This window comes from Sinocyclocheilus grahami, unplaced genomic scaffold (genome assembly GCF_001515645.1).
Source record: "Sinocyclocheilus grahami isolate Dianchi unplaced genomic scaffold, SAMN03320097.WGS_v1.1 scaffold90.1, whole genome shotgun sequence".
Lineage (NCBI taxonomy): Eukaryota > Metazoa > Chordata > Actinopteri > Cypriniformes > Cyprinidae > Sinocyclocheilus > Sinocyclocheilus grahami.
In genome coordinates this window covers 1,057,651-1,069,205 of record NW_015505269.1, presented here as the reverse complement: position 1 = coordinate 1,069,205, position 11,555 = coordinate 1,057,651, and the positions used below count along the sequence as shown (strand labels likewise).

Here is an 11,555-nt window from a genome sequence, read left to right as displayed (position 1 = left end):
GCGTTGTTAGGCACAACCCCCTCCCCCCTTTTCTTAAAAAAAAAACAAACTACTACTACTTTTACTAAAAAAGGTGCTAATAAGAGCACAAATTGGTCTTGAAAAATTGTAAGTCAGTCTATAATATAGAGTTCCTAACGTAACAGATCGTTGCTGTGCAAGAAAAAGAACGATGTGAAAACAAATGTTTTTCGAACAACCTAGTATGAGAGCCTGTTCTAGTACACCCCCAAAACAAAATCCAGACTTTGTAAAAGAGCATAATAGGACCCCTTTAATAATTCAAACTCTGTACTTATTTAATGCATTTAATGGAATACATCATCCAAATAGGAAATTTGATGAAAAGTTACTCACCAACAGGCCATCCAAGATGTAGATGAGATTATTTCTTCATCTGAAAAAATTTGGAGAAATGTAGCATTACATCACTTGCTCCTCAATGGATCCTCTGGAGTGAATGGGTGCCGTCAGAGTTCAAACTGCTGAAAAAAAACAACACCACCATAATCCACAAGTAATCAACATGTCTCCAGTCCATCAATTAACATCTTATGAAGTGAAAAGCTGCATGTCTGTAATAAACAAATGTGTCATTATGATGTTAAACTCTTGCTTTCAGCTAAAATAAATGAGTTTTCTATCCATAACATTGGCTTCTCCAGTGAAAAAGTCATCTCATCTGAATTAGGAGAGAAAAATGCACAGATCAAGCACCGTTCACGAGAGAAAACGGTCCACACAGTTCTAAACCAATATATTGGTGGATTTTGATGTAACAGGACAACATGGATTTTTTCACTGGATGAGGCATTTTTATGCATTATGAACTTGTATTTTTGTGTGTTTATTACAATCATGCAGCTTTTCACTTCACAAGACCTTAAATTGTTAGACAGGAGTCATGTGGATTACTTGTGGAAAATTGTTTTTATCAGCTGCTTGGACTCTCATTCTGACGGCACCCATTCACTGCAGAGGATGCATTGGTGAGCAAGTGATGTACATTTCTCAATGTGTTACGATGAAGAAACAAACTTGTGAGTAATATTAAAGCAAATTTTCATTTTTTGGGTGAACTGTTCCTTTAATCTTTTATATGTAGGAAATTGCAAATAATATAAGTGAATACATATTCTGCTTTTGTTCTTTCAGAGAACCAGAGGACAGTGAGGAAGAAGGAGAGGATCCAGCACTGGACAGTTTAAGTCAGGCAATTGCTTTCCAGGTCAGTGAATATTATATACTCTACAGTTCAGTCATCATGCATTAATATTCCTAGTAAAAAAGGGTTCAAAGAGAAAAATACATTTTTGCCTATCATCAGCAGCAAGCACGCATTGAGGAGGAGGAGAAGAGAAGGAAGCAGGTCACAGAGGATGTGTCTCAAGCATCTACATCAGAGGACACCCACAAACCCAAGATCAAAAAGAGCGCCTACTTCAGTGACGAGGAGGAGCTCAGTGACTGACTCATACTTCTATGTGCTCGGAACACATCGCCTCTTCTCAACCACTCTTACCTATTAAGAAGGTCACATATTGATCTGAATTTCAAATTTTGTCAAACTATGTTGCAGAAAGTCAGAAAGAAAAAAAAACTCTTCTTACCTTCATCTGAGATGTGTGTTGTCATTGTATGCTCCTCATTCAGATAATTACACCTCCAAATATTGGGTATGTAGTTTTGGGATTTAAAGATCCTGCAGAAAAGTTCTGTAAATGTTTTTTTTGTTTTTTTTAATCTTGTAAATAAAGTGTAGTTTTGTGTATTTCACAATTACATTCTTGTTATTGTTCCAGGAAGCATGGGGAATAAACTGTTTTAAAATAACTTCCCGTCACCTTTGTCCTCGGCTCTCATTTTTTTCACCCACCGATACAAAGTCAAAAGTTATGAAAGTTCAATATACAAGTGTTTGCATTCTCAGTGAGAAAGACCTCAAAAAAATACAGCATATTTGAAATAAAATGTTTTGCTTCATATCATTAGCAAATGTATGTGTGAAATGTATGCACATTTCTACGATACAAATTCAAATGGGTAAAATAAGATTTTGGCCTGTCCCAAGTCAAAGATCTTGTTCTTGACTGATATCTGATGGTTTAACGGTTGATCTGTTGAACTGTAATCTAAAACCTGAGTGCATCAGTCAATCTCAACAATTCAGCTCTGTTATACGTGGTTATAACAAAAAAATGGGAAATATTTCCAACAACAATATTTGGTCCCAGTTGTGTAACAGCTTAATGTTGGCTGAAATTGCAACCCTGTTAACCATTCTGTTTGTCTCTTTGTTTTGTATTGTTAGTTTATTTTAATTTTGATGTTTGTTGTTAGAAAATAGCTAACAAAACCATCACACAAATCAAGCTTTTAAGCTGCATTTAGACCCAAAGTTTGGTAACATTACGGAAAATAAATAGAAAACAAAACCGCTCATATAAAAAGTTGTCACAGACCACTTGCTGAAACAGAAAAACAACTTTGTAGAGTTTAGGCACTACCCTTACAAAAACCATGGTTTTACTATAGTGTAACCATGTTTTTTTGGGCGTATTGATTGCCATTTGTATGACCACAGTTTTACTATAAATATGATCATGTTTAAACTATGATTAGTGTAGCAAAACGATGGCAAATTTGTAGTCTCCACAGTTTAACTATAGTCAGTAGTAATATCTTTCCTCTGTTTTTATCTAAAAGCATTGAGGATGCACTTATACTACTGATAATACCTACTCGTGTCATATATTGGAGGTTAAATACTTGTACTTGGTATCAGTATCATTATTTAATGCTTTCAATTATGTTCAAGTGGTTGCTAAAGACTAGTTTGAAAACATGTCAGTGGTTTGATTATTATGTGTAAAATAAAGCATTCTTATGGAAAAGCTCAAATTCAGCACAAACGTTTAAAGAATTAATGCTTGAAGACACAAATGTTGCCAAGGCTAAGCTGGAAATTTGTGAAGATGATGTTTCTAAAGTTGTGGTGGCAATTACGGCTGTTCGGCCATCGAAATTGAGTCATATCAATAGGAATCAGCGCAATCTGGAATTTTGCATTGGTGTAAAAGATTTGCCCATGCAGATTTCGCAACAGGTTCAAGTTGGTTATGCAAATATTCCACGTTGACCAACAAAAAGCTGATTGGTTTGGAAGTAACTTTGGTGTGCTGTGCTTTTTTTCGCTACTCTTTTGACAAAAGTCTTTATTTATTTTTTTGTTTGCAAAATTTCCCTGAAATGGAAAATTAGAAACCTAGAGTGATAACTTCAGAGTTGTTTATCCCGAATATTGGAGGATAAAGACTTGTATATGTTGATGTGGATGATAAATACCAGTTTGAAAACGTGTCAGTGATATGAGAGAATGAAAAGACACTGGCAAATGTAATATGTATAATGTTACGTTATTAAGGAAAGGTAAAAATTCAGATTCACAAGCAATTTGATTAAAGTGTCAAAAGCGTTAATGCTTAAACACAAACTTTGTCAAGGATAAGCAGGAACATTAAGGGTATTGCCGTTTCTAAAGATATGGTCACATTTATCGTTGTTTGCTGAACTTTCATGGTCAAAATCTAGTCTCATGAATAAGAATCTGGAATTTTGCACGAGGGCGAAAGATTTCACCTAGATTTCGCAACAGTTGGACATCAGTTTCGCCGTGTTGACCAACAAAAAGCTGCTTGGTTCGAAAGTGACTTCGGTGTGAGCTGTGCTTTCTTTTCGCTACACTATTGGCAATGGAGGTTTCACAGAAATAGGAACGAAATGGAAAATAACAGTACAAGAATACAAAGATTAATCAATTCAGAATTTTTCAATTAATCCTAGAGAATGAGGGGTCCTACACAATACTAGCATCTACTCCGCTTGCATGGGTCTCACAGATAGCGTCTTTCCCGTGGCAGTGATCCATGAGAGAGCGCTAATGACCTCATCAGAGAAGACATTTAATGGGCTCGTAGTTTCTCACCTTCATCTCATCTGTCATAAAAATCCTGTTTTGGAACAGTCAGCGACTGAGTCGGCAGTCAGTTATTTCCCTTATGTCATTAAGATGAGATCAGGTCAGGAAGTAAAACATTCTTCATCTGCGTTTCAGAACATAAACGCACACTAAAAGCAGATGAAGATGATGATGATGATCATGACAGACCTCAGCTCTCAACAACAGCGGCAGATAACGATCATCTTTCTTTAGGGAGATTGTTTATAAAGGCTTAATTATCTTTCGAGTTTCAGATCCCATTACCACCGCTGAATTAAAGTATTATTACAGCAGTTATTTAAAGCCAACTAATGTTCATTTGTGGTGCATAAATTGTGTGTGAGAGGGTGGTGGATTTTTATGTGGGGGTGGGGTGCTGTCACTCGTCCAGGCCACCACAGCAGCTGGCGTCCAGACGGCCTGAACTCATTTGCATTCAACGGCTTAATCAAGAATGCTGTCATCGGAAGAGGCATCATCACATCAGGATGCACACACACACACACACGGACTCCCATGCCCATAAATAAACCCGTGATTGCACATCTGCCCTGTTATAATGCCTCTGAGATGGCCACAAATGATGGGGTTTAATGATGATGTCCTCTTGATTGTGTGATCCTCGCAGGTCGTTCATTTATGAAGAAAGGAGAGCTTCTTGACACGCTGCTTGTTCACTCTTCTTCTGCTTTTATTCTGCATTTGGCGAGCGGTTGTATGCGTAAATGCAAAGGAAATGCATTTGTGTTGATTGCTGCTTTCAGCTTCGTCGTCTTCCCGAGCAGCCGTCAGATGTGAATGACAACCATGTGTTCGTTTAGATTGCGGTTGTGTGCAGCAGATAGCAAATGAATGTTTTATAAGACTACGATTTAGCTGAGCCTGACTGATTGATACAAGGGTTATTTCAGAGCATGTTTGTTGGGCATCTCATCATATATTTAATTTGGGTTAAAAGACATTGTTTTTAAGCAAAATGTTTTGAGAAAAAAAAAATGTATTTGAACGTCAATTAGAGCCCACAATAGAGAGTGTTGTTTTGGACCCCATTGACTTGCATTGTAAGGACAAAAGAAAACCAGGCAAAACAGTCTTCAAATAAATTATTTTGTGTTTTTCGCAGAAAGTCATACAGGTTTGGAACAACAGGAGAGTAAAAAATGTCAAAAGTTTTATTTTGGGGTAAATTATCCTTTTAAATGACGCAATACTAGTTCCAAAGTGAATGGTTTTTTTAATGTCGCTTCGACTCTGGCTATATTTGCTCATTCGAAGAGAGATTTGTTTACCTAGTTGTTACCTTGCGCTGACAGACTGACATTTAATTGATGAAGCTGCATAGCTTCTCGTTGAGCATTTTAGGCCATTCCCCCGCTGACCCCCCGAACCTGCCGGCAAACCTCTAATTTCAGTGTACCGACACTTTTTGCCCCCCCAGCGAAAGATTCGCTCTGCAGGATTATACCGTTCAATTACCACGAATGGAGAGAATGTCCCCTCTAGACCAAGCAGTTTTTTTTTAACTCAAGACCTCTCACGATGACAGATTGGAAAAAGGAAGGCTGTATTGTTTTGTTTCACATTGGAGCTCTATTTGACTTGACACTAATGTACGTTTGTGCTGTCACAACCAGTTTAAAGCTGTCGGTTATAAATTGTTGACATAACCTGTGCGCTCTATAGGAATATCGCTAAAAGAACTGGACCCATCATCCTTCATGACTGTCAGTGTCGGTGAGGTGATGACAAATGGAGGATTTCGATTGCAAATGATTACTGATCAAAGCATAAATCTAAACGTCATATTCTGCTGTCACAGTGATATTTTCTTTTTGCTTAACGATGCAATAAAACATGGTGGAGTTGTGCAAAACCAACTAGTCAGTGGGTCTTAAAGAAGTATATATATATATATATATATATTGTATATTATATATAACATTTTTATATTTGTTTTTATCATAATAAAACTGCATTATATAGTAATAATTATGTAATATTGACTTATTTCTAAACTGCATAATTTGTAGCTATATGCATTATTATATATAAACTATACCATGGCTTTCACATGCTTATATAGTGTCGGTTATTAGATGACTAGTCACTTGCTACAGTGTGGCATTTGAAAGAGTTAAGCAGCATGTGAAATCCTCTCTAATTGTGTGTGTGCAGAAACCCAGAGCGCTGCACTGCAAGTTCTCATCTCTTTGCCCAAAAAGGCGAAACTAATGCAGTCTGAGGAAGCGTTCCCAGCATGCCTCTGCCAAATAAACAAAAAGCCACATAAAACATCCACATTTATTCAGTAATTACAAGAGCCTGTTGTCATTTATTAGAGAAATTTTGCGTATAGTTTGCTAAAGCATGTGAAGGCGCATGCCCGTACCGTCTCAAACGGGTTGACCTCATTTTGATTCAGACAGTTATGGGCCTTTGATGAAAGGAGAGAAAGCCGGATACTGAAGCGAGGGAGAAGCAATGTGGAACTGCAGTGTGGGATTTTGTAAAGCAGCTAAAGGAAATGCAGAAGCTTGGAAAGAACTGAAAACAGCGTGGAGAGGTGGGACGGTGGGAGGCAGAGGGCCATCTGTCAAACAGGGGGCTTGGCAGTGGAGCGAAGGAAGGAGCAGTATGGAGACTGCATGTTCACACAGTGTAGTGCATTAATCATGGTGTCCCCTCCCATCACTCAAGCCCATGAGTATACAAGTCTCCCCGGTACAGTCATTACGCCATTATACAAACATGCAGATATGAACACATCTGAGAGACTCTTGGCTCAGAGGACAGAACGCAGCCCTCGTGTCCTTCTGATTTAGCACAGTAATGTGGGAAAATGTGTTTTGTTTGTGCACTTCTGCAAAAGAAGACGCCTTTGTAGACACATTTGGTAACTGTTTAATGTAATAGCTGACATCGATGTGATTTTATGATGAAATTCAATACGTAGGCTTTATTTAACAAGTTAAAAAAATTAGGTAAGAGAGTCTAAGTTTTAGTGTGAGAGACTTCAGTGATATTTTGCTAAGAATACACAATATATATTGGTACCATATTCGTTATTAGAATTGTTTTTTTATTTCTATATTAAACATTGTATATTTGATTGCACATGCTAGTTTCTTCTATTTTTTACATTAAACACTAATATTTTGCAAATCTCAAAAGGAATATCCAATTTCATACTGTACATTATAATGTTGTGTTGCCTAAATTGATGTTATGGTCTGATTTAAATTGTTTTAGTTTTGTGTGTTACAGAATAGTATAAAATTGTATTAATCTGCAATTTGTAAGTTATCACCCATAACATAATACAATTAATTATTAGATTAGCAGTGCATCCCTTTATTGACTGAATTGGTTTACACATCATAAAAATATAATTAAAACATTAAACATTTTAAGAAAATTTTATTATTGTCATTATTGCAAAATAAATCTAATATTAACTGGCTTACTTTGCCTTTATGCATTACTGTAAAGGATAAATACAAACTAATCGCACGGATTACATAAAGCGTAGTTGCAACACATATGTGTGAGATGGATAGTGACTAATGACGGAGTAATTTCACAAAATATCTCTCCCTCATGACAAATGTTCAAAAATAAGCAGGATCAGCAATGTTAATGCCGATTTGCTCTGTCTGGCACGGAGGAAATACATCACAAAGTGATCGATTGATTTACTAACAGCGCTGAGTGTGAAGGGTTTTAAGAGTCCACAGCAAGCAGCCAGGTCTTGACATGCAGCAGAGAGCGAGGCAGGCAGACAGCTAACAACAACTAATAATGGCTGTTTTCACTTGCCTTGGGCTCGGGATCAATGCTAATGACTGGTTCTTGGCTGCCATGCTTTAAGGCTCTAGATGTCCTAATTTCACAATGTGTAACTTCATTAGCTATTCCCAAAGCACCCGGGGGTAATGGATGAAAGCGTAAACATTGCACCAGCGCACAGATACTGAGAAGCTGTTTTTAAAATCACTGTGTGTGTTGGCAAAGCAGACGGCAGCGATGCTGGCCTTCATAATGCTCTGTTGTGGACTGTTTTTGCTGTAACGGCTGTTGTTCTTGACATTAGAGCAACACTCACGGTGCATCCCTGTCGTTCTAAATGCCACGCTACTGATGGGACTTCACCCTGAGCTCTGATCTGAGATCAGTATAGGTTAGTTCAGCTCATAGGCCTAGATATAATCTGTAATTGCCGCAGCTGTCAGGTTGTTAATTAGTGGTGCAACAACTTGAAATGACAACAGCAATACAGTTTTCTACTAACAGACAACATTAGGACAAGAAGTGCTGTTCTAGCAATTTCTGATTGGCCATTTACATCCATAGGTTCAATCTGGATCTGGTGTTTTAAATGGATTTGTATTATGATTTTATATATATATATATATATATATACACACACACACACACAGTGGGGCAAAAAAGTATTTAGTCAGCCACCAATTGTGCAAGTTCTCCCACTTAAAAATCCCCACTGTATAATCATAATAAAAATCCATTTAAAACACCAGATCCAGATTGAACCTATGGATGTAAATGGCCAATCAGAAATTGCTAGAACAGCCCTTCTTGTAGTTATTACACTGTATATATAATTATATAATTCTCTCTCTTCAGTTTTTATTGTCAGTCTAGTTTTTTTTAGGGCTGCCAAAGTTAATCTCTTAATTAGTACGATAGTGTTATTGCAATCTATTTGCATTTTATTTCTATTTATTTATATACCATGTACCTAAAACTGAAATAAAAATGGACACAAACTAATTATTATAACAGAACTTTCAAACGTATCTAGTATGATAAAACAGTGCTGCTTTTTTCCCCCCCACATACGCACTAGTGGTTCAACGGATCACAAATCTCATGGTTCGGATCATATTACGGTTTTTGAGCCTCAGATCGGATCGTTTTTCAGATCAGCAAGAAGAAGAAAAATCTATGTAACTTTGCTTTCCATAAGTATGATACCACAGCAAAAACTCTTAGCCTAAGAAGGTTCAAACATTATTAAAGAGACAAGTGAACAACCAGTAAAAATAAGAACAAATAGGCTACACAAATACAAGCATAGATAAATACAACAGAACAATGTTACAAATAAGGTCGGTAGTATTCAGATACAGAAATTTAATAATTAAGTGTAAAATAAAACTGCATAGTGTTCACTGTATAAATTAAAAAACACATCTTTGTCAAAAATGTGTTTTGTGGTTTGATGAGCATAAAGACAGCAGCAGGTATTATTAGGCTGCTGCCCCTTTAAGACCTGATGCACGGATCCAATATAGCCTAATGATACACATCCGATTTCTTTCTCAGCTGTTCTCGTTCACTTAAGACACAACAGACTGCATTTGCCACAATGATTGTCGAGATCGGTATTTTGTCATAATTTTATGTGTAGGCTCTATGCATCTGTTCAAAGGCAAGGAGTGAATGAGATGGGAAAGATGGTTCAGTTTGGTGTTCGGGCGCAGTCAAACGCACCTCTCTGCGTGTGCGAGCTTCATGTGTGGGTGTGATAGAAAACAGCGCCCGAGTAACGAATAGAGTTCCATTTCGCCTATTCTTTCGCTAGAAAGATTTAGAATCGCTTGTGTGTGTAAATTAAATACAATTGATAATCTTTCACTCGATTAAGGTTAAATTTTGCAATTAATCCGCGGATCACATGCGTGCCGAACCGTGGGGCTTGGTCTGTACGAATCACGGATCAACTACGATCCGTTTAATCACTAATACGCACGACCAGAAGGAGTGGAAGCGGTTGACTGTGGCATAATAATAATAAAAGCTCTGCTGCTTTCAAACTGTGTGTCACGCTTGTTCAGCAGCCTCGTTTCGCTTCTACGGCTTTCAGCCTCACCCTGCTTCATTCTACTACGTTAATAAATCATTAGCTCATACATGAACATGATTTCTGCCCAAGTCCTATCGGATTGCATCGACTGTGGGGATGAAGACGACAACTCCCATGATTCCACACTCAGTCACGGCGTCATCAAACTACACCTTTGTTTATTTTGAATATGCGCCCTCTAGTAGCGAAAAAATTATATTGTGCCTTTAACTAAAGGAGAAAATTTTCATTTACAAAATATATATATTTTTTAATCCAATGCCAGTATTTTGTGTGTCACGCTCGTTCAGCAGCCTCGTTTCGCTTCTACGGCTTTCAGCCTCACCCTGCTTCATTCTACTACGTTAATAAATCATTAGCTCATACATGAACATGATTTCTGCCCAAGTCCTATCGGATTGCATCGACTGTGGGGATGAAGACGACAACTCCCATGATTCCACACTCAGTCACGGCGTCATCAAACTACACCTTTGTTCTTTGTTTATTTTGAATATGCGCCCTCTAGTAGCGAAAAAATTATATTGTGCCTTTAACTAAAGGAGAAAATTTTCATTTACAAAATATATATATTTCTTAATCCAATGCCAGTATTTTTATTGTAGGGATGAAGACGACAACTCCCATGATTCCACACTCAGTCACGGCGTCATCAAACTACACCTTTGTTTATTTTGAATATGCGCCCTCTAGTAGCGAAAAAATTATATTGTGCCTTTAACTAAAGGAGAAAATTTTCATTTACAAAATATATATATTTTTTAATCCAATGCCAGTATTTTTTATTGTATTTTTTTAAAATATTTAAATGTTATGTTTAGACAGGGAAAGCTAGTATATTTGGGGATGTTAGCTTATATTAGGAAGTTAAATTACCAGTTTTTTTTCTTCCTGCTATAGAAAGGAAAAGAGATGAGTGAAATTGCGGCTGTTTCTCTACGGTTGAGAAAACACATTCTTCTCCGATTACTCCATGTAGGCAAGATTTCTCAACTGGCTTCAACACTTGCCTGTTTTAACTTGCTTTTTCCCCACATAGTCCTTTTCATCAGGCCCTGGTGAGCTTGAATCATGTCACCCTGATTTAAAATATCTCGCTTTCTCGCTTCTCAGTCTTCTCTTTTTTTCCCCACAGGAAACCTCGTCCTGTAGCCCCGCAAGTCACACAGCAGTTTGCTTCACCCACACAGCCTAAGAAAGAGAAAAAGGAAAAGATGGAGAAGGACAAGAACGAGAGAGAACCAACACTGAAAAAGAACAGCCACAAGAAAATGAGGTGAAATGTTGCGATACGGTTCCTGTGTTCATAAATTCACTGCGTAGTTCCTACTCCCCAAACAAATTAAGTGGCTTTCTTTTGCATTTTACATAGCAGGTGGCTCACTCAGGAAAATATCATGTATTGTTGCTCTCTATGTGGAAACTATTTGAATATAAATTATATTTCATCTACCGCAATGCACCAAGAATTATACTACACTTTTTGTCCCCATGTAGTGACAAAGCTCTTACAAATATTTGTTACCAATATTTGTTACAACATTTGAGGTCAGTATCATTAATACATCTATTCTGCAAGGATGCATTCAATTGATCAAAAGTGAGAGTAAAGACATTTATAATGTTACAAACGATTTCTATTTTTAAAAAAATGCTATTCTTTTGAACTTT

The 11,555-nt window shown here is 37.2% G+C and overlaps 1 protein-coding gene across 1 annotated transcript in view; it reads left to right on the top strand.

The window, feature by feature from the left end:
* Positions 1-11,555, top strand: part of LOC107587149 (YY1-associated factor 2-like) — a 19,128-nt gene that overhangs the window by 873 nt on the left and 6,700 nt on the right. The window contains exon 3 of the mRNA XM_016274813.1: positions 11,020-11,160. Within this exon, the coding sequence (XP_016130299.1) occupies positions 11,020-11,160 (141 nt within the window). The remainder of the gene's footprint in view (positions 1-11,019; positions 11,161-11,555) is intronic.